We start from the raw sequence: 22,300 nt of genomic DNA, 5'->3' as shown, positions 1-22,300 counted from the left end.
ATTTTAATCGAAAATTCTCTTTTTTTAACATTGGTTGGATACTAGCTGCGTTATATTTGCGCCAACTGTTAAAAAAACGATCAAGAATAACTGCAGAGAAAGAACACATTATTTCGCAATAAAATCCAAATTAGTCTCACGTGATTTTATAGATGGTCCCAATTTACTTCAACAACGTCGATTTCCAATTTTAGGAAAAAATTTCGTACGAGATCTTCATGGCACTTCTGTTGCAATAATTAAGAATAATTGATACCACCGATGATGGTTCACGACTGCTTGATACGGATCTAACTAAGTCTCTGTAACGGTCGTTACAGCAGTATTGTCGTTTGCGGTGTCATGTAGAGGTGATTGAAATTGAAAAGAGAGAAATAGATTTGATAATCTTTCTTTTTGTTATTCTTTTCGTAACTCACGCTTTACCAGATGCGTATATCTTATTATATAATAGCCCTCTCAATTTAAATTTTATTTTTAACTTTTTAATTTAATTTAAATTTTATTTTTAGAAGAGTCTTATCAGTTCTTTACTTGAATGATAAAAGTTTATAAAAGTTTTTGTAATCTACAAATTACACATATAAATGCTGTAAAATATTTTTTTGGTTGCTGCATATTTATATTTTTTTAAGATAAGAAAACTTTTTTTCATATAAAATTATAAATTATTATATTTGTTTACAATGCTAGAAAATAACTAAAGAGGGTTTGTAATAAACAATTTCATATGAAATATATGATTGTAATATCACGATATAGTTTATTATATATTTATAGTCATAACGTATTTAAAATGTAAAAGATAAAAAAAGTTAAAGAGAAAAATACTGCGTATTCGTCTGATTGATGCCATACGTCTTTGACATTGGATTAAAAATAAAATTTATAAATATTATTAATTATAGCGCAATAATAAATTTCGAAGCGCGTATTTCGCGTAATTTATTCATTTAATCAAGTAAGAAATGTAGTAAGAAATCTAAAATATAATAGATTATCGTTTTGTTGTTATATCTTTTTATGAGTAATAATTATTTCTTTAACATTTTATTCATTTAAAGTTAACATATTATTCATTTAAAGTTAACATATTATTCATTTAAAGTTAAATATATTTTGTCTGGTGCTTTATCGTTGAACTTTTTGGCAACAGTCGTACATCCAAATTTTGAGTAAAAGATCAGAAAAGAAAAGAAAAAATTTTAGGAAATTTAAAAAAATGTATATTTTGTTTAAACATTCAAGTAAAAAAATTAAAAATGTAAAAAAATAAAAATAATAAGAATATAAAACAGAGTGCTAATATAATATGGAATAAACATTATTTCTAAAACTACTATAGCAATCTACCAATAATTATATTAATCAGAACCATTAAGTTTCGTTTCGGTTACTAAAGTGCTAGCGTCAACATCACGTGGTTTACGGTTGTAAGAAAGTAAAAACAAACATTGTGATCTGTCAAAATCATCAAAATTTCTTGCAAAGTAAAATTGAAAAATGTCTTTCTTATCTTTATTAACGAATCCAATATTAAGATTAAATTTGAAAACAGCAGAATTTTAATTATTATAGTTAAAATTATTTTTCTTACGTTTCATATTTTTCTTACAGGTTTCTTATTGGATTATTTGGAAAATGACGTCAGTAATTAATTTTATTTTATCGACTAGATAATATCCAATGGACTCAGTAAAGTATCTTCTACATTATTTTTTAGAGCTATAATATTTTCGAGACAAAGTTTGAAGTTCGGTCTATCATTCGCTGGACACCAGCAATGCGTACAAAGTCGGTGAACAATTGAAAGGCATCGGCAACCTGCCTCCAGCGCGTACATAATCTATCACTTCCTGATTAATCTTGCCAGTATAAGAATGCTCATCCAACGATGTAATTTCCCACATTAGAACCCTGAATGATCAAACGTCGCTCTGGGAAGTAAATATTCCCAGCACCAAAGATTCCGGTGCCATCCAGCAAACAGGAAGAAGACCATGTCAAGTTTCTAAACCAAGTGATTTTAACGAAGTTAATCGTCTGGTTTATGTTATCCATTTTAGGGGCATTTGTATTAGAACAAAAAACGTTTATTTATCTTTTACTTTATATAAATAGAAATAATCTATCTTCTTTAAGTTCTATTCAAAGTAAAAATGTACTATATTATTACAATAAAAAAAGAACAGACAAACATTTCTAAAAAATTTCATCTTTTCACAATAATTATATTTACCGTGCGATAATAATCATCCTTATAAACATCTCTAGCTAGTTCAAAATCGTCAATTTTAATGACACGGTTCTCGCGATCTCTCGCGGATACTAAGTAATTTCGACATGCGAGTACAAGTAACAGACGCAGATTACAGTAACTATAACGACAAGGCTTAAAGTGATTGATAGGTAATATTGTATAATCAATATCTCAGAATTCCTCGAAATATCACCTTTATTACACAAAAATATATTCTTAATTTTTTCATTTTATTTAAAAACTTATTTCTACTTTTAACTTTATTATTAAAAATTACTAAGTTCTTAAATTTTGTAAGTATTTTTATATCCAAAATAAGCATATAATATTATAATATCTTCATTTGCTTACTTGTTAATGTTGAAAAAGTAAATCTTCCATCAGATGGCCATGTAAAGTTTTTCTCGTATTTGCGGTATCTCAGTATCAAACGAAACTCGTATAGAGTTTCTGGTAATAAGTTTTTTATATAGTATTGTATATTATTTTTCCCTCATTATTCAGCTCAAAAATATTTGCAACTTGCCACTCCTACATCTCAACATTTTTGTATTCCAATTCGTAATGAATTGTCAAATTAACGCTAGGAATCCATGAGACATTTATACCATTTATGCTAACAACGTTCAAAGTTATATTGTTTGGTTCCGAATACATGTACAAAATTTTGCTCAAACTGTCAGTATAAAGATCGATGTAGTTGCCTGGATAAATGCGTACATATACTCTATATTTCTGTGTATGGTAGGTATCAACGGTTCAATTGTGAAAAATTTGCTATCTATCTTATGCTCGATTTTATTGATAAGTAAGAACTCGCGTACTGTTGGTAATTAACGTCCAATATATTTTATAGATCACGGGCGCACAGTTTAATTTCTTGAGTGGCATCCAATAAACTGCCGCTATAGTAGGCGTCAGAGCCTGAACTGTCACATTTTTCGGTGCATCAAGCTTCCTCGGTTTAGTTGTTAGCATCATTTCTGAGCCGACGGGTTCATTGCTAACTGATCGGAGTAAAAATTGCTTATTCGTAGTTGTAATTTGTATTCTGTAAGCGGTGTTAAATTCTGAATCTCATAATACCGCTCATATGTCTGTATGGTGAAATTATCGAACTTGTTAAGCTCATTGTTCAAACAATAGCTGATATTAATGGTATATACCTAAAGTGGTAGGTAAATTGTACTTTTTGGATCCATTCTTAGGAACCGGCTCTGGAAGATTCACGATGATGCTGTTTGTCGTTACCGTGTATGTCGATTCTTTGTTGTAAACTTTTTTGTCAGGTGTCAGACATTTCATCGGAGGATACGATTGCAAAGATTTACCGAATGAATTTTATCAATCCAGGAAAACGATTTTATCTTTTGGCTGTATTTGAATGCGTCTACACTGTCAAGAAGTGCATACTTTTTTTTCAAAACATATATATTATGATGATCGTCTGTAATAATATAAATATTTATCTTGTTAACTGTTAAATAGTTGAAGCATTCTGTACAGCCATTGCTTCAGTTTGTAAAATCGAATTGCACTCAGAAACGTTAACGTTTGTCACAATCAAGAGATTATACGATAGCCAATAAATTTGCGTATTCTTAGAATTCATGTCGTCAATTTTCATGTCAACAAAATCTGACATATCGAATGAGCTAATAAATAAATTATACTGAATGGTTTGAGCGTTATTTCCATCAAGATCTGATTGTATTATCTGAGGTTTAAGATCCTTAGTATTATTTGGCGAATATAATCTTCTAAAAAATATATATACATTATTTTACTTATTATAGAACATTATTATAACAACAGCAAAAAAAACATTTATATATAATGAATATTTAAAATTCTTATAATTAAAGTTGTGTTAATTTATTATGTTTTTATAACTTTTGATCTTAATTACAAAGCTATATGAAATTATTGAAAAATTACAAATCAGTACAAATATCCCAGACAGCACACAACATCCTCAGGATCATCCTGAATATGTTCAGGACGGTTCAGGACATTTGTAGGATGTTTTAAGATATTATTATTATAAATATATTTATAAAAATTTAATATGCATACATAATTATTTTTAGTTGTGTCGGCTATTTAATATAATTTAGAAATCTTAAGTATATTATAATAAGTATTAATGTCCTATAAATGTCCACTGGATAACCCCTGGATGTCTGTAGGATATATCTGCCCTGTCTATTATATTGGATGTCTTTTGGATTTCCAAAGGACATATACATGTGCAATTAATTGTTAACATTAATTTCGTTTAATATTAATAATTGAATTTGATGCGCACATTTTCATATATCCAAAATTATTATTTATTTAATATTTCATGAGAAATGTTACTGTTCGCAACATTCCAAAAACTTTACAAACAATAGTATTCAACCGCTAGTTCGTTTGTTTACCGCTATGCGACACGCGAACTCGTATTTGAGATTTGATCATGAGAATTATATAAAGCTTGCAAAGATCAACTGACAGGAAATTACAAATGTAATTATTTTCTATCAGTTCAATTTCTGATGCAATCCCAATATAGGGAATTCAGATATTGGATTGTTTAGAAAATATTACACAACTCAAACCCGGGAGCCAAACCTAAAATATTCATGTACAGCACGAAAGCCTCAAATATTAAAGAACGGTGAACTATTTTTAATATTAGATTTTTAATATTGGCAGTAAATAACAAAACATAATTTTAATTCATATTTAAATTTTTAAATTTGCTCCTTGAAACATACGAAAAATATCCCTAACATATCCTATAAAAAACCTTAGGATGTTCCACAGGATCTCCCTGGATTCTCCAGAGGTTAATATACGGCTATCATTTACTCTTCCTCAAGACATCCAGAGGAGATCTGAGGATTACAATGGGATATCCTGAGGATATCCTACATGTATGTCCTGGATGCCCTTTGGACATCCTAAGGACATCCTTGTGCTGTCTGGGGCATAACATATCTCTTATCTAAATATATGTAAAACATTTTTTTAAAGCATTTACTTTTTTCTTATACTTTCTTCCCTATTTTTTTTTCTCTTCTCTATTAATAAATTCGTATATTTTGCTACTTTTGGTAAAAAATATTGAGAAAAAGTTTAATTTCTCTCATAAAATTTTAAGATTTAAAAGACATTTTATTCCTCTCTTCTTGCGTGTCCCTTGCATCAATTCGACAAACTGGAGTATACAAATAAAAAAAAATGAAAAACACGCATTACTCATATATATTTTAAAAGTCTTGTTAATATTTTAATATGCGCATGGTGACTATTCGTAAATATTACTTATGTAACATATTGTGTTTCATGAATAATATTAATAAAAGAGTAATAGAAACAATAAATTTTAATAAATAACTATTACACAATATACGATAGTATTGCATTTGCATGCTAATAATATTTATACAGCACGATCAACTTTAAACATTTCGATATAAAATGCAGAGAAGGAAAATTGTTAAAAATAATATGCAATTACAACAAAAAATTATTTTTTCAACGATCTTATAGAGCGTTTTACACACACTTAGAAATCTCATGCGTAGCTCAATTTTGTAATTTTCGAAAGTGGGATACTTGTCTTTCTTGGCACAGAGTAAGATCTGTTCGGCGTCTATTTCCGATATGTAAGTCGTGTATGTTTCTGGCAAACATTCGCGCTTAAAGACGCGAGAAAGGAAGATGTGAACAAGGAAATTTGTCAAGAGGTTTTTTTGTGTCATATAAAGATACGTTTTTATCCTATATTGCGACAAGCAATAGTATTCTTTATAAATATTCATATACTCAGATATTTATCGTAAAATCGATGAATCCTATCATTTTAACTAAGATGGCATTTTTGTCATCTTAGGTGACACTAGATGCCTAATAAAATTATTTTATTTCATTCTAATCGATTTTTCTAATTTATTACATCATAAACGCGGATCATGCTTTATCGATATCGTTGATTATAGAAAATTGCGCACCGCATAAGATAGGAATATATTTTATAAATTGCTGTTATATTTTATTAATTGCTGTTTTTTTTAATTAAACTTTTGATACCAATCACTATCGTATATTTAAAAGAATTCGAAAAATTAAGCTAGACAAATTAGGGAACAGGGGTTCTCTATGAATGAAAAACATATTTTAGCTTTGCATAATAAAGGGTAAATTTTTACATTGAATTATAGTACTATATATAAATAATTGCGCGATAATTATACGACGATAATACGATAATCTTATACGTGTAGTAAAAAATGTTTTCTACATTACAATACATTAATTTCTGAGGTACTTAATCATACTATTTACAATGTATTTAATTCAAGGACACTTGTTTCGCTTATCACTATACGATTCATTCTCTCTCTTTCTCTCTCTTCTCGCTCATATATATATATATATATATATACTTTACACCTCTTCGTCAAATAACTATTCGAAATAAAAAGAAAGAAAATTTAGAAATTACACCCATGCATGAAGCGCGATGATCGATGCGTTCGGACGCGATTGGCCTGCCAATTACTATTTTTAATCAAAAATATTGTAATCTACACAAAGTGTCAAATAAACATTCAAAACTTTTTACAAGTCACAAAGTTGACTCGAGATTAACGCTCGAGTTTTTGTAGGATAATTCAAGTTGATCGGCGGAATAGTAATATAAATTATATTCTCATTTTGAAAAATTACAATTGTGTAAAGACAACGCAAAATTTTATGCCAAATATTTTGTATGGAAATTAATATATGTAAAAATTCTATTTTTCACGATTCATATTACTATTCCGTTTTTTATATATATAATAGCTTATAATAATAATATTAATATTATAAATAGATGATTTCGGATAATATGCAATGTGAATGGCATCTGCAAAAGCACTTTTTGTTGTTTAGGATACGTTACAAGAGAGTGTAAAGTACCATGTCACTGGTTTGAAATAAAAAGTAGCAGTCAGCGCAGTCAAATCTTAATAATGTTTAACACAAGTCGTTTAGGAGACATTAGGAGACATTATAAAGTATCATCAAAGACCTCGATAAATCAAGAGAAAAACATGTGACTAATTTATCTCTTTTAAATCATGCATATATATGCAAAATACATTTTATCATGTAATACAAATTTTATTCGTACTTTAACATACTCAAGGCACTAACCATATTTATCATGACATGAAAACATAATCGGTTGAAGAAAGTTGTATTGGTGTTTGTATAATATGGACTCTTACAAGAGCAGTATCACCGAAATCATTTCACATTTTCTCTACAATCTTTTACACTTTTCTTTAATCAATCAATACATACAATGGTCCAAAAATATATCAAGATATTATATTGATATTATATTGTACGATTTTCTTTATCATATTTATAATAAGGCTTATGAAATATTAACGGCCACTCATATAAAGTTATAAAATATTACATTCCTTCAGTGACTTATCAAATTAATTTAGAAAAACTGTCATCATTTTAATGGGATAAATGGGAGATAAAATATATTGATTGAGTAAAAGTAATGTCAGACTGCAGAAAAATAGAAATCATTTTATGTCTATAAGATTTTCCACTAACAATATAAGTGCACTTATAATAGTCAGTTATTCTACAGCTAAACTAAATATTTATATCTTTCTTTCTGCTAATGGCTCAAAAATAAACTTTAGTTGGTCTTCGAATAACGGACTATCAAAAAAATGCTAATGTATAAAATATGCAAGAAACATAAGAATATATAACCAAGGCAAAATAAAGGCGTTTAAGAATATTCGATATTACAATACGATAACGAATATGTATACGGGAATTCGTAAAACAATCGATCTTATGCATACATTATTTGTATTAAAGTTTATGAACAAAATATATATAATAGCAAAAGATAGCAGTATTAGACAATGCAAGTTCTGCGATGGTAATAATTAATGTTGCATAAAATCGATTCCTAACGAAATAATATCAAAAGAACAATTCAGAAATGAAATATTAGTTTATAGTGCTGTGAAAGTTTTAAGGATTACAGTATATAATGTATGTCTGTAATCGTTGAATTAATTTTTATCATATAATGAATTTGTATTAAAAAGGAACTTATCAATCGTGATAATTTTGGCTATGATATATCTATTACACATATCATAATCATCCTTCATATGAATAATAATTTTATCCGCAATATATTTCTTAATTACTTGATTAGCTGAATTAATTGATAATCAATAACATTTTTAAAACTGGCATGTGCAATTAGATGAATTTCACAAGCCAAGCATCAGAATGAATTAAATCTATAAAGAAAGTATGTTATCGGCAGTATAACATCAATCTTATGTGTGTATAAATTACATAAGAACTTATGCAAAATTTTGATAAATAGAAGAATAGAATAGAAAGTTTTTATCAAAAACGGTTGAATTATAATTAAAGTAAATGATTATTTAGAATACACAGCGAACTAAAGCACATAAACATATTTTGTATATTATTTAAAAATTATTAGTTATGTAATTAATTTATATTATCCTTTTTGCATTATGTTGTTTATATCATGTTATTATGTAATTAATTATCCAAAAAGATGTATTCCTTTTGTTTTTAAAAATCCTTAATTTCAATAATATTTTTAATATTAGCAATTATTTATTTCCTCAATATAAAACGTGAATGATGTAGCATCATATAAAAATATAAAACTATATAAATATTTAAGAGATAATATGAATTTCACGAATCTATTCTCGTTTTCATGTTATTAAATTATCGAATTTTAAGTTTTGCTGTGCTCTTGAGATTTTATATAAACTTTATAAATTCCAAAAATTCAAATCGCACAAGTCATATTGAATACAATATTATCTGAGCAAGCTTATTAATTCATAACAGTTGACGATATACACTTTTATTATTAAATATATATGACTATATTGGCACATAATGGAGTTTGTTATTGGACTATTAAGAGTAATGTTTTCATTACCAAACTTTTGAATATTTTATATATATACACCAAACTTGCATTTTAAATTTTGTTTGAAAAATCTAGATAAGATTGAGATGTTTCATAAAAAAAGTCTACATTATCGTTGTATTCGCGTTGATAAACAATCGATGTAAAATGAAGTCGCGCATTAAATTTTTATAGCTCAATCATCAGATCTTCTCTGTATGACTCCCGTTGAACAAATTCTAATGAATAGAAAAACAGAAATAAAAGAAGTGAGTGAAAACTGCACAAGATTTTTTCATGCCCAAAACACATAAAAGAGAAGCAAAAATTATTTTTCTTATTAGTTAGATGCCAAAATTTTATTTCATGCTGTGATTAGATGTTAGTATATTTGTCTAATCCATTATTAAACAAACGAATACTTTCAAATATTTTACATTAAAACTGCGCAGTACAACGGGATATATCAATTAATGACGCGATTATATAATGCTCTTTTTTTATGAATTATTGTTATTTTTATTATGAAGTTGTTGCATATCTATTGTTTGCAGTCCAATGATTAGTTTGGCTCTATTTGTCATTAGAATAATGAAATTCGTTAGAAAACTCGAAAATTATTTTAAACAAATATCCCCGAATCAGTGTAATTTGATGATATATCTCTTAGAAAATTAAACTGGCTCGGCGAAAAGTGAACTACATTTGTATAAAAAAGTGATAGTCCGTTATCTTATCGGCAAGTGAGTGCGGAAGAAAAGAGGCATATACAATAATTACAAAATACATAAAATAAATAAAGATATTAATTATAGTAATATAACAATAATAATTAGGCATTATTGGCACTAATAACAGTAATATCATTTTTGCATTAATGATGTATTCGGGGATAAAGCATTATTCATGAAATCGTACTAAACTTTGCTGCTGTAGAAAGGAAATAATTATTTTGTAAACGAAACACTGCGTAGAACATACAAATGTTACGGTATTACGGTTCTTAGGCTTTTTTTGTTAGCTATAAATGTCTTAATATCAATACAGATGATCTATATTAGTTTAACATACCACAGTGGTTTGTTAAAAATGCATGTCTCTTTGTTCAGTATATTAAAAGTATACTGTAGCAAAAGAAAGTACGACTTCTTGTGCATACTAATTACAACCTTCGCAACGAAGCCATACTGAGAGCTTTTCGAGTCGGTTGATCCGACATTGGCGCTACTAGAACATCATCTTTATTTGGAGAGCTTGAACCACCATTATCCAACTCCTGAAAATATATAAAACTTAAAATTTAATTTTTTCATTCATCCAGTCTTCCATTTCCTTTAAACTGAAATGGAATTGTTATAGATAAAAAGAAAAAAAAAAAAAAAAAAAAAAATAGAAAAAGTAAAAATCGGCCCCATAATAGAATATAACTGCAATATATTTATTATTACATATGTTTCTTAGTTTCATATTTTCCATAAAAGTAAACATATAATTTTATTTTAATTTACAAGTTTCTTCCTCCAAGTCTTATCATCTTGCAGGATTAAATAAATATTTTAAGTTTGATAATAACTTTTTAATAAGTAGATAAAAAAAATTAATGATCAAAAATTATTAAACAAAATAATTTTTAATTACCTATTGAGAAATAAATATATAAAACTGATTTCGTTTTTTATCCAATATATTAATTTTACAATGTACTTACATGATTCCTATTATAGTTCATCCATCTGATTTTGGGTTAGAGCATGAAAGTTTATTATAATTATTAATATACTTTTTCTTTTCCATGAAAATAATGTAGTAATAAAAATAAATATATTGCATATATAAGTATTGGAAATAGAAAATAGCAGTGTAAGATACAAAATACAAAATTTCAATACAGCTTACAAATGATATATAAAATATTACCCCGATAGAATAAATGAAAAATAAATTAATATGTAGAGAACATTGTATCAATATATAATATTCGCATACAGCTATAGAAATATTATGCAAATGGCATAAAAATTTAAAGTATTTAATGTAAATATAATTTTTTATAAACGAAATTAGTCTTCCTAAATTTTAACAGAGAAGTTAGTTTAATGATAGAAAGCAAATATAGAAGAAAAAATCTTGTAAAATAAATTACATATATAAGCTAAATTTAACTTTTTTTCACAGCCTGTTTAATATGTGAAATACGTTAGTATAAAAAAATAATTAGTAGAAAAAATAACAACTTTCCGCCATAAAACGAAGGTAAGCAAGCAGGAAAAAAGAAAAAGAAATAAGCGCAAGAAAAAAAAATACATGCCAAAAAATTATCAACTAACGCTGATATTGTTGCAGCTACCTAGCCGCATCTGAGCTATTTGTTGATTTGTCGGAGGAAGACTCTGTGTTGATCCAAATGGCGACATAATTGTAGACATCGCTCTATTTAATTTGCTTGGCGTTTTATTAAAACTAAACGCTCGGCCGACTCGCGCTCTTGTACGAGATGCAAACCTGGAGGAAAATACGCTTTGAAATTTTTTAAATGTATCTATATAATATCTAAATGCAACATTAAAAAATTTTCCTTCCCCCTTTCCAATTAATAATTTTTTATATGATCTTTTTTTTTGTATATGCATAAAATTGCATTTTTTAATTATACTATATTTATTATAATATATGTAATCAGAATTATTTTTTATTAGGAAGAAAAAAAATTTTATAAATGAACAGAGAGGAACGTTAACAATATCACAATATCACAAAAACGTTATAATATCCAAAAAACCAGCTCGAGCAGTTAGAATATCTTCTACTGTGTGTATAGAGAATGTGAAATAAACATGCAAAATTTTATAACAATATAATGAAACACATCTAATCACACATACAGTAGTTAGAAATAACAAAAACTACACCATGGCTGCACATTAAAAGAAATAACATATTGATTAATAAAAGAGATTATTTATATATATATATATCAGAAAAGCTCTATTTTCCCTCTCCTCTCCTTTATAATAAAATAGAATCTTTTTGTACATGCTATGTTATAGACAGAAAATAAAATCAATCAATCAATCAACTTATAAAAATTAAGTCAATGCAGAATGGTGTTTATCTATGTCAATTATGAGAAATTAGAATAATATAAGTTAAAGAGAATTGCATATGTATAATACAACAAATTTTATATATATATATATATATGTGTGTGTGTGTGTGTGTGTGTATATGTATGCATATATGTATAAATATGAATATTATTATACATATTTTTTTCCAACTTAGTTCTCATTTAGTTACTAAAAAAAGAGATATAATAAAAAGCTTTATATTATATTATGCTTGAACTGATCGAAGCTAGCTGGAATTATTACTGAATAATTATATCTATTTACAACAATTTTAAAAACAAAGGTTTTCAAGGGCGTAACTAGAAATCTTTTATATAAAATGATAGAAAAACCAGTCTTTTCCATTTACAAAATCAGAAATAAAAAAATGTATACACTTTTTAAATTTCTTTAAAACTTTACTTTTTAAATTCTCTTTAAATTTGTTAATATTGCGGGCTCTTAAAAGCGCTTAATCCCTCATTGCACCTGTATTGACATATGATATCAAAAGCGAAATATTTATGTATAATTTTTTTTCTTGCATTATATATCGGAATAAATTATTTTTTCGTTTCATTCGCATTCGATAACATATATAAGATATAAATCTTCTGATATCACATGTGATTTAATACAGCTGTAGGAGACCAGGAGCCTTAATTATCGTTTGTTCGCCCTTAATAATAATTACGCCACTGAGTAATGGTAAGTGTAAAAGGATAAAAAGCAAGTAAAATAATATAATCAGCCTGGTGCGAAAACTGACGGTAGTGGGACATGTAACGTGGTTTCACACATGCTATTGAGTAGGAACACATACGGGTCCATATACTCCAGGTAAAAATTATGAAATAGACTCCTGCAACCAAACGGGTTAACCCTATTATTTTTTTATATCATGCAATGTAGTAGAATATGTACAATAGTAAATCTTTCGACTATGGCTCAGTAGAAATATATATGCCAGTGCCATTTACAAGTCGTTCAAATATAAAAAAGACACTTATAAATTTTACGCTTAACAAATTGCGACTGCAATGTTAGCTTAAATTGTTTAAATATAGTATATTTGCAGTTGCAGATTAAATCTGTTTCAATCAAAAACACTGTAATTTTCATTGAGCAACACTTGGATCCTGTTATAAAATGTATTAACTCAACAAGAGTGACAAAAAAATGTGTCAATAATGCTACTTGTTGCTTACTTAGGTTTGTTATTGATTTTAATTGCCATTAAAAATTCTAATTTGCCACTATATTAAGTAAAAATAAATATAATAACCTATCATAATAATCTTTTCATCCAAAGTATTCCTTGAGCGGAAGATTTAAAAGTTTATGTTTGAAAAGTAATATTTTATAGATGTCTATAGACACAAACTCTTCTCTATCTATGTAGTCTAATAAATCATCTAATTATAAATTGTAGAGGAGAAAGATATCAATCTTCACACCTTTTATGATATTTGACAAATATTTTTCATAAAAAACAAAATACTATGTAATACAGAATAAATCTTTGCTAATTCGATATTTACAGATGTAGATTTTAGCACACACGAGCGAATTTTTTTCCCACGCAATTGTTTGACCACATTGATTTTGTTTTAAGTAAATGTCTTCTTGTTTAATTATATATTTTCCTTTATTCCACGTTTTAAATAAATGTTTTCCTAGATAATCTTTGCAGGTAACTTCTGATACTTTTCTTCAAACTAAACATAATTCCAAGAACAAGTACTGTTAAACTGTCATGCAGATATATATATATAATAAAATATAATTTTGTAATATGTTCCAACTTTGACAAGAAAACAAATTATTTACTACACATATTTATCATTACATTTTATTATATTTATTTAGAATAAACAATTAAATATTATTATATTTCAAATAAAATATATTCTTAGCAGAATTAAAATATTGAGATTAATAATTTAAAAAAAAAATTAAGTGTCATGGAAGCAAGATAAACTGTTATGCACCATTATAGTATACATGCTATAAAGTAGCATGCAATATATTTCATAAGTTTTTTCTTAAGTTTATTCTTTTTATAGTGATTATTTTTCATATTATATAAATCATTCTTTAACTATTTTTTAAACAAAAAGTGATCAATTGTTTAACATAATATTTTAATTCTCTATTTTAAGTGTTATTTATTTATATGTTTATATATACATTTGATTTCTGATCAATTTTTAGTAGTACAATTCTTCTCAATTCCTATAGCTCTGAAACGCGCGCGCAGTTTACCGCTCGTGTGCGCCTTACGTATGCTTGATATGCTTGCGCAGCTATCGCGCCGTTGAGAAAATAGATTATATATTTTTTTTTAATGTTATAATATAATCGTTTCTATATATATTTTCATATAAATCCATATGCTTTGTCGATTTGATAACTTTTATGTCATTACAACAAAATAACCGCGCGCTGCCGAATCATTTGTGCATATTAGGCATAAGAAATATTACTTACAAATAATATTATACAATATCAAAATACAGATATACTTACTTAATTGTTTTTTTTAAAGTTCCTGATGCTACATCACCAGTACCGACTTCAAGTTGATGCGAATCATATCTGATAAGTAACGTATCCTGAAAAATAAAAAACTCTTTGAAAAATAAAGAACAAAACGACAAATAGAATAAACAAACAGAGATTATATACTATATAATATTTTCTCTTATATTATTTATATTAAATTTTAATTATTCTAGTGATTAAATTTGATATACGTACAGCATCAGCTACACGAACGGCAAGAGCCATCTGTCTACACAAAGTCTGTAAATAATTTGTTTTATTTATTTCTTCGTCAGTAATTATAAATGAAAAGAACTTTTCCTTTAATTCCTGAGTACCACGTACTACAAGTGCAAATAGTTTGTGATATCCTGGAAAAGTCACAAATAGTTACAACTTTTCATAATAGTTATAATCTTTTATATGCATATATATAATATTTATTACCTTCAGTTTCTCGTATATCCACAACTTTTCGTATAGCACTGAGTGATAACATTTTGATATGTTTATATGGCTTTCCTTGATTTAATTTATTTGATTGCAAACCATTTATAGTATTAGGACTCTTTAACGAATTAAAAGCTTTTGATCTTTTCTTACATATTTCGAGAGTATCAGTAAATAGAAACAGTACCAAATGATCACCCCGTCCACTAAGACCTTCTGTAACTTCCATTACGTCACATTTACTAATAAATGATCTATGTGAAGAAACTAAATGTGGTGGACAATTATCAATTTCATTAAAAATATCAAACATTGCTAACTGGCGTTCTGTTTTTCTTTTATCTTCGTTTATGTATGTCATAACTTTCTTAATACAGCTAATGGAAGCTTCCAGAGCACTATAGTCCGGATTACTCTTGTCGGTACGCTTAAGAATATCTGTAAAAAATATCATTTTGAGATCTGAGGAATTTTGTTTAAATTATAAGAAAAATAAAAAATCAACATTATTTAAAAATAATTTTACCGCTTAATAATAAATTAATACTGGGTAATCTTTGTATTGGTTTAATTAACAGCTCTTTTAAGCTTTGTCTACCACATTCTGGTATTGTCTGACAATTTTTCAAAAAGGCATGAAATCGTGGTTTGTTTTGATCACATTCTTCCAACATTTGTTTTGTGTTTTCAAAGAAGTTTACATATGGAGGATATGCTTTAACCAAATCTGGTTCATATTTTAGAAATATTTTTCCAATACTAATATCTTCTGTCCAATTAGCAGCGCTGCAACGTAGTGCTTCCAATAATTGCTTATGAACGTCGTAGATGGGTGGAAAATTACCAAATATGATCTTTACTTCTGTGCTATTTAACAATTCTTTTCCACTTTTCCCTATAAGACTTTCCAATGGTAATTTGAATAGCTGTAAAGTACATAAATATAGATCGTTAAAAATTTTTCATTGAAAAAGTTTTTCAAGTAGACGAATCAACTTGTTTGTCTATAATTTGATACATAACAAGTATTTACCATCATAATTGTGTTGAGAATACCAACATAATTGGCTTCAGTCTCCACTAACTCAAGAAATACTTGATGGCGCTTTGACAAGTTTTCTCTAACTTTTTGTAAATTTTCTGTATCAACAGTTTCTACCTCTGGAATACCTAACAATTAATAATGAATAATAATCTATATAATTCTCCCTCTTATATATTTCGCTTTATGAGTTTAATAATTATATCAAGTATATATTTTTTTATGCTAAATAATAATTTTAACAATCTGACATTTAAATTTTTGATTATGAAATTTTTTGATTATGTTATGGTAAAAGATATTTAATCAAAAAGTTAATATATATTAAACTATTAAAATATACATCTAGATACATACCATCCAACTGTTTATCTGGACTTGCTGTGCAGTCGAGAAAACTTCCACTAACACTAGCTGGTGAGTCTGCTCCGTTTTGTAATATATTAGATAATGGACCACCCAACCAATAAGGATGCTTCGGTAGTGTTACATTTGATGCCACAATCTGTTGACTGTTTCGTCTACTAGATGTGGCAGGAGACAAAACTGTTTCTAGGTACTAAACAATAATAAGATTAGAATAAAAATTATTATTATTATTATTACCAACTTACATGTTCAAATAAATATTCTTTCTCATCTGCTGCTGCCTCATTTTGTACAGATGTCCAAAACCATCCAGTTTTAACTATGAAAGCTGATACTGAGACCAGATTTGGTAATACATTTACATTAGATTCATCTACGACCTGTAATAAAAAGCAACTTTAATTATTTTATTATTATTATTTTATTATATCGTATTTATTAAATTATTATTACAATATTCATTACAGAAATAAACAATAGACAGAGTTAATCATTACATTGGCTTAATTTATAATAATATACAATAACAAATTTTTAAGAGAACATCAGCTGAACATCACATTATTTTCCACAAATATCTAATACTCTGATATATTCGCAAATATTAACATACACAAGTAATTTCTAGATAACAAAACAGAATATTCTACAAACTAAAACTGAACAAAAACAAGAATCATTTATATATATTACCAAAATTAAAAATTTTTTCTAATTTTGACAAGATCAATTTTTCAACTTATGTTAAATATTTTTTACCCATTTTTTTAATGAAAACTACATGTTAAGCCCTGAAATTTTTTTTCAATATTCTATATAACCTTTTTATTATATAACATATTGTTACATTTTATTTAAACAAAATAAAAAATAAATTGGACTACTACACTTTATAATACTTCAACAAACAAAAGACAAAAAAAAAAGCTGAAATCAAAATACCACGAATGCTTTATCCTTCTGAGTCTTCAAATCTGTGCATTTGGTTTTTATGTCGTGTAATGCAGACTGTACACCGCAACTTTTTCCATTAAAGTTAAAAATGTTTCTTGAGTTATGTTTAGTGTTTGAAATCTTTGTAGGTATTGGAAAAGACTTGGATAAGGATGTATATTTCTTTTTAAAGAGGTTTTTTTCAGGAGGAGAATAATATGAATTGGCAAAAGTGTCTTGCTCATTATCAAAAAATGTTGGGCAGAAATTAAAATGACTAATTTTTGAGAAAATTGATGTATGTGATTTAGACAAATGCTCATTTTTTTCATCTAATGTATTATATAAAAACATATCATTATACTGCTCTTGACTATGTTTCGATATGTTTGGATAGGAGTGTGTTTTCATAAATTTATATTTTTCATATGTCGCCATTTTATGAACAGATGTGCAAGATTTAGTTTTTTTCCATTTTATATATCGTTTAGGAGTTATTTTATTTTGGGAGTTAGCTCTTGAAGTATTATTCCGTATGTAATGAATATTCTTATGATATTTCAAAGATAATGCATTATTACTTATTGGTGATGTACAAACTATGTGTTCATTATTCTTTTCATAAGGTGTAGATAATTTTAAATCATTTGGTTTTGCTGGAAGATTTGACACGTTTTCATATAGAAAATGTTCATCGTTAAGTAAAGAATCTTCAGAAATATTGAATTTAACATTTTTATTGCTCATCATTGTTGATGTTGCTGGAATGGAACATTTAGTCGATATAGAAAATGTAGCAGATAAATTAGATGATTTTGTTACGTCTACACCAGAATCATTTAGCTCAAAGGGATGAAATATATTGCCAGATTTAATATTTGAGTTTTGTAAATCAGAACAATGATCACTTATACTAATAGCAGAACCTCGACTGACATTATCAGAAATGAGAGCATTCCATATATTATGTTCTGCATCATGTGCATCAGATGAAATATTTTTTGATGAAGAACAGTTATCCTGAGTTTTTACAAAATTTGTATTGTCAATATTGATTGATATATTACTGTAATTATAATTATTAGTTTCTATTGTATTACAAACCGCGTTTAAATTAGGATTATAAAGAGAAGAGGAAATTGGTTTAAAGTATTTTAAGGAGGGTGGATTATGATTGGATGAATTTTTAAGATATAACTTTGCATTGGTAGATTTCTGATAGAAAGAGCCAGGTACATCGACGACCTAGAGTATGTATCATTTGCATAATGAATAAATATTTATTAATGTAGTCAATTAATCATATATATAAGAATTTGAAATAATATTAAAATTATCAACTCACGACATGAGTACATTTCGGATCATTAATCTCGGTAGGTTCGCCACCCTGCTGCTCCAGAACTTCACACATATGTTTCTTTTCTTCTTCAGGAAAACCAGAGAAACATACTTTTGCCCCATAAAATGGTTTTAGCTTATAAGTTGCAATCTGTATTCAAAAACAAATGCATTTTTAATAAAAAAAAATCTTGAATCATAAATTATTCCAACAAAGCTCTCTATTTCAAACATGAATCAATAATTATAAATATTACTGCAGATTAATATTATAAAAGTGTGATATTTTTTATTCAATGTAATGAAATTTTTCTACGCAGTATTGAATATATAAAGCCATATTTTGTGATATTACTTGCTAACATTTAAAAAATGCACTCACTAATTCCTCATTGTCCGCATAACTGGAGACATCATCTTTGGCATTCCACAATGCTATTATCCATTCTACTGACATAATAGGCAATCCAAATGTGTCAGCGTATCTATACTTTTCTCCGCTGCAATGATTTGCAATAAGATGCGTTACTTTAATGCCCATCTCTTTTCGAATGCTACCTCCCATAATTAGGACCATATTAGCTAATTTGCGCTGTTAAAAAATATTACGTTATAAAAATATGAAATACACATATTGTCAATCAAGATTAATAATGTCATAAAATTTATTGAGTATGAATAGTGCACTGACCAGTTCATCTTCTCTGGCTCGAAAGCCGCTAAACACCACTACTGTACCTATCATAGCTTGTGTGAACATTGGTCTTTTAATACTAGGCAGAGATTCTTTTTTCTCTGCTAATTGCAACAAAGCTGTCGATCCCAACATTCTAAAAAAAAAAAAAAAAAAAAAATGAAACAGATAACCTCAAATTTTTCTATTATAAATTATAAATATATTATGTTTGAAATATCTTATCATAAGAATATAATATATTATTATATTTACTAACCTATGAGGAGTTTTGCATAAAATATGATATTCAGACCCTTCGAATTGTTTGAATACGAAGTAAGTATAGTAGGTTGTATCTTCGACATATTCTGTTCCAGTTTCAGACTTAAGTACAGAGACTTTAAACTGCTGAGCAGCAGCATTAAGCGCAGGATCATTGCAAGCTGCACCAACTAAACATATTCTCTTCTTACGTGGTATTACATAGTCTGGTAAACATAAATTTCCTTATCATTAATCTCTTTTTCATATCATTATATTACAATAATAAATTCAATTATTGTAACATTAATATTTAATTATAGAGCACTTATGATAGAACAAAAGATTTAGATTTTTCTATAATTTTATTTTTTAAGTATATAGGATATATAAAAAAACATAAAAGTATCATAAAAATAGTTTATTAGGCACATATTATGTAAGCAAGATTGGCAAACAATGATAACAAATTTTCAAGAAGCACTTAAATCAGTCTTTGTCAGATTTTTATCATAAAACTCTAGTAACATAGATTTCTATTTGGCTTCAATTGAAATCCTTTCTTGTTTTTATTGAGAGACAAACTATTTTAAATAAGTAAACTATCAAAAAAATAAGCCTTCTTTATTTTCTTCATCTTATCTTCATCTTGATCCAATATTTATTTCAATATAAATTAAACTTATGCGTATAAATATTAGTTTTTTAAAATATTGATTATAGAAAGTGTGCCGGGTATAATTATATTATTATTTCGGGAAAAATAAAAGAGAAAAAAAATAATTAACATTTTCTAATAAAACGCAAATTCACTCCTTAACATGTACATAATTAATATTACATGTAATATAAAAAATTTCGATAAATGTTATATATTGATATATTATAATAGATATAATAATAATAATAATTGTATAATAATTATGAGATGAAGAAAGTAAATTTTCTCTTCTTAATAGAAAGATTTGTCAATAATATGTGCTATTTTTAACCATTTCAACGTTGCTATGTAAAATTTAAACGTTGATACACAAAGTAGGCTCTATCTCTCATCGACTCTATCATAGACAACGGGAAGTCGCGTGTATGTATATGTACACATCTGGTATACGCGATTCACGTGCTCGGCGTAAGATAATTAATTTGCGAAAAGCATGAAAAGGAAAGAGAGGAAACATAGAAAGGAGAAAGAGGAAAGGAAAGCAAACAGAGTCATAAACGAACATTGCAAGCGATTATGAGTGAATTACTGCGAAAACATTGTCATTTTTAAGAAATTTTCTACGAGTATTTGCCGCGAAGAGACGGTTTGTTTTTCACGCCGTTTGGAGAAAATCAAGGCCGAGTTTACAAGTCGACAACCGAGACGAAGATACATTTTTCTTTTCTTTTTTTTTTCGCTTTTTGGCTAATCGTTTCCGATGCCTGATAAAAAAAAAGAAAAAAAAAATAGATCGAATCGTCACGTTGAATAGGTAGTGTAGCGAGTGAAGTTTCGAAAAGATCGAGGAGAAACCTTGAAACCTTGAGAATTAAGACGATTTCTTTGTATAGAAAAGAATTGAAGAGAAATTGACAAGGGTCTTTAACCCCCTCAGTAGATATGTACCTACAAGTATTTTCGCCGTAAATATGCAACGGTCCTTAGTATAAATTCAAAACAATATAAGGGCAAGCGCAGGCGAGTCCTCATCGTCGCGTAGCGACCTAACGAGAGATCGCGTAGCGACGTCATTCTATGTCCGAAGGATGAAATGGAGAATAATTTAATATTGACAGATTCGCACTTACTTTTGGTTGTCTCCGCACTATTTATATCGCCGATACTGCCGTGAATGCTTGGCTCTTCCATTTTGGCACGTACGTTACAACATTGGTCCGTCCCCCTTCCACCCCTTTCTACTCTTCCCGAGCGTGTTCCGTCTTCGACGCGTAACGACGCTCCCGTCTGTGTCCGATGTCTGTCTCGTCGTCGCGGAGGCACAGTATAGTATATACAGTAGCCCGACTCTTTTGATTTTATGTTGGCCAAAATGGAGCTGCGCATGCGCGAGAAATAGATAAGTTACTCAGTAACGCCATCTAAGCTTTCCTCTCACTTCCTTTCTCTTTCTTCGTTCTTTTTCAGTAACATTTAAATGGCTACCTATATTTGGTGGCAATCGGCTTTTGCATATAAATTGTGCTGAAGAAGAATGAGAAAAGGGAGAAAAGTGAAAAAAAGTTCTGGGTATCGATTCTGTAATTCAAGTAAGGATGAAAATTATAAAAATGAACGAATTTACTAGAAAATACCCAAACAGCACAAGGATGTCCTTAGGACGTCCAAAGGGCA

At 27.8% G+C, this 22,300-nt stretch overlaps 1 protein-coding gene and 1 pseudogene across 7 annotated transcripts; both read right to left on the bottom strand.

Annotated features, from left to right (window-relative positions):
* Positions 1–3,023: 3,023 nt before the first annotated feature.
* On the bottom strand, positions 3,024–3,905 carry LOC138943041 (proto-oncogene tyrosine-protein kinase ROS-like; annotated as a pseudogene).
* A 1,766-nt stretch (positions 3,906–5,671) lies between these two features.
* Positions 5,672–21,931, bottom strand: Pbl (epithelial cell transforming 2 pebble). Of its 7 annotated transcripts, none has more exons than XM_070313683.1 (16): positions 21,757–21,931; positions 19,982–20,192; positions 19,720–19,858; positions 19,411–19,620; positions 19,033–19,179; positions 17,000–17,134; positions 16,743–16,944; positions 16,377–16,513; positions 15,870–16,269; positions 15,341–15,781; positions 15,110–15,264; positions 14,879–14,964; positions 13,173–13,211; positions 11,570–11,744; positions 10,412–10,518; positions 5,672–9,481 (listed from the first exon to the last, which is right to left on the bottom strand). In XM_070313683.1, exons 1-16 carry the CDS (start codon positions 21,815–21,817, stop codon positions 9,439–9,441), a joined length of 2,688 nt encoding a protein of 895 aa, XP_070169784.1. In that variant the 5' UTR covers positions 21,818–21,931; the 3' UTR covers positions 5,672–9,438. The 7 variants fall into 7 exon arrangements, with proteins under 7 accessions (XP_070169784.1, XP_070169783.1, XP_070169787.1 ...); XM_070313682.1 differs by having other exon boundaries at positions 13,119–13,211; positions 16,377–16,504; XM_070313681.1 differs by having other exon boundaries at positions 5,673–9,481; positions 13,119–13,211.
* Between the last annotated feature and the right edge of the window lie 369 nt (positions 21,932–22,300).

This window comes from Polyergus mexicanus, unplaced genomic scaffold (assembly GCF_030449975.1).
Source record: "Polyergus mexicanus isolate NDT 795.1 unplaced genomic scaffold, iyPolMexi1.0 SCAF_25, whole genome shotgun sequence".
Lineage (NCBI taxonomy): Eukaryota > Metazoa > Arthropoda > Insecta > Hymenoptera > Formicidae > Polyergus > Polyergus mexicanus.
This window is presented reverse-complemented; position numbering and strand designations above follow the sequence as displayed.

What these genes read in the sequence shown, in the direction of transcription:
- Pbl (XM_070313681.1), bottom strand. Translation starts at nt 21,817, where the DNA reads ATGGAAGAGCCAAGCATTCACGGCAGTATCGGCGATATAAATAGTGCG. An exon ending in ACTTTAAAAAAAACAATTAA is followed by an intron (nt 13,212 to 14,878) that starts GTAAGTATATCT and finishes GTTTGGTTGCAG; the next exon opens with GAGTCTATTTCATAATTTTT. An exon ending in GTAGCTGCAACAATATCAGC is followed by an intron (nt 10,519 to 11,569) that starts GTTAGTTGATAA and finishes ATATATTTTCAG; the next exon opens with GAGTTGGATAATGGTGGTTC.